This window comes from Sinocyclocheilus grahami, unplaced genomic scaffold (genome assembly GCF_001515645.1).
Source record: "Sinocyclocheilus grahami isolate Dianchi unplaced genomic scaffold, SAMN03320097.WGS_v1.1 scaffold5245.1, whole genome shotgun sequence".
Lineage (NCBI taxonomy): Eukaryota > Metazoa > Chordata > Actinopteri > Cypriniformes > Cyprinidae > Sinocyclocheilus > Sinocyclocheilus grahami.
The window spans coordinates 6,475-7,336 of record NW_015509989.1 but is presented as its reverse complement, the minus strand read 5'-3'; the positions used below and the strand labels follow the sequence as shown (position 1 = coordinate 7,336).

At 45.6% G+C, this 862-nt stretch overlaps 1 protein-coding gene across 1 annotated transcript in view; it reads left to right on the top strand.

Annotated features, from left to right (window-relative positions):
• The window catches only part of LOC107577143 (5-aminolevulinate synthase, nonspecific, mitochondrial-like), a gene marked incomplete at its 5' end in the record, with an annotated part of 2,451 nt that extends 1,908 nt beyond the window's left edge, over positions 1-543 (top strand). Inside the window, 2 exons of the mRNA XM_016263252.1 lie at positions 3-150; positions 232-543. Of these exons, the coding sequence (XP_016118738.1) occupies positions 3-150; positions 232-464 (381 nt within the window). The remainder of the gene's footprint in view (positions 1-2; positions 151-231) is intronic.
• Between the last annotated feature and the right edge of the window lie 319 nt (positions 544-862).

The following is an 862-nucleotide window of genomic DNA, read 5'->3' as shown; positions in this document are numbered from 1 at the left end:
ACGCCTCAATGATTCAGGGCATCAGGAACAGCGGCGCCAAGAAGTTTATCTTCCGCCACAATGACGCCAAGCACTTGCGCGAGCTGCTGGAGGAATCAGATCCCTCCGCTCCCAAGATTGTGGCCTTTGAGACGGTGCACTCAATGGACGGTCAGTCTCGGGCTCTCTGTGTGATCTGATCTGAGGTGGGATCGTGCTCCGGTGCTCACGCAGACTGTGTTTGTGCCGCAGGCGCCGTGTGTCCGCTGGAGCAGATGTGTGACGTGGCTCACGAGTTCGGCGCCATCACGTTCGTGGACGAGGTGCATGCGGTGGGGCTCTACGGCCCCCGGGGGGGTGGCATCGGAGACCGGGACGGAGTCATGCACAAGATGGACATCATCTCCGGCACTCTGGGTGAGTCTCCGAGAACAAAGAATTACAGCCGGGTGGAGACGAGCCCACAGGCACCTACAGCTGCTTAACACAGACCAAACCAGCCAAACCTGTTGGTTCCTGTTACTCCACTGATAAAAATCATGACTGCTTTTGTTTCTTCTAAATCCAGGTTTGTTGGGCACGGCAATTTAGCCAAACTTTTGTTTTGTTTATATAATACGGCTATAAAAAGAACTATATTATTAATACTGTATTATTGTTATTATTAAATAAAGAAAATTAGTAAAAGCAAAATAAGAAATTGCCTTTGTAATTTACTAAATTAAAAAAAATGAGTGTAAGAATAAATATAAGTATTATTATTTTACTGTGAAATTGAATCTTTTGCCGATTATTGCTAAAATGAATAAGAAAAACTGTTATGATTTCACTGTAAAAATGAGAGTGTGTGTGAGAGAGAGAGAGAGAGTGTGTGTGTGTGTGT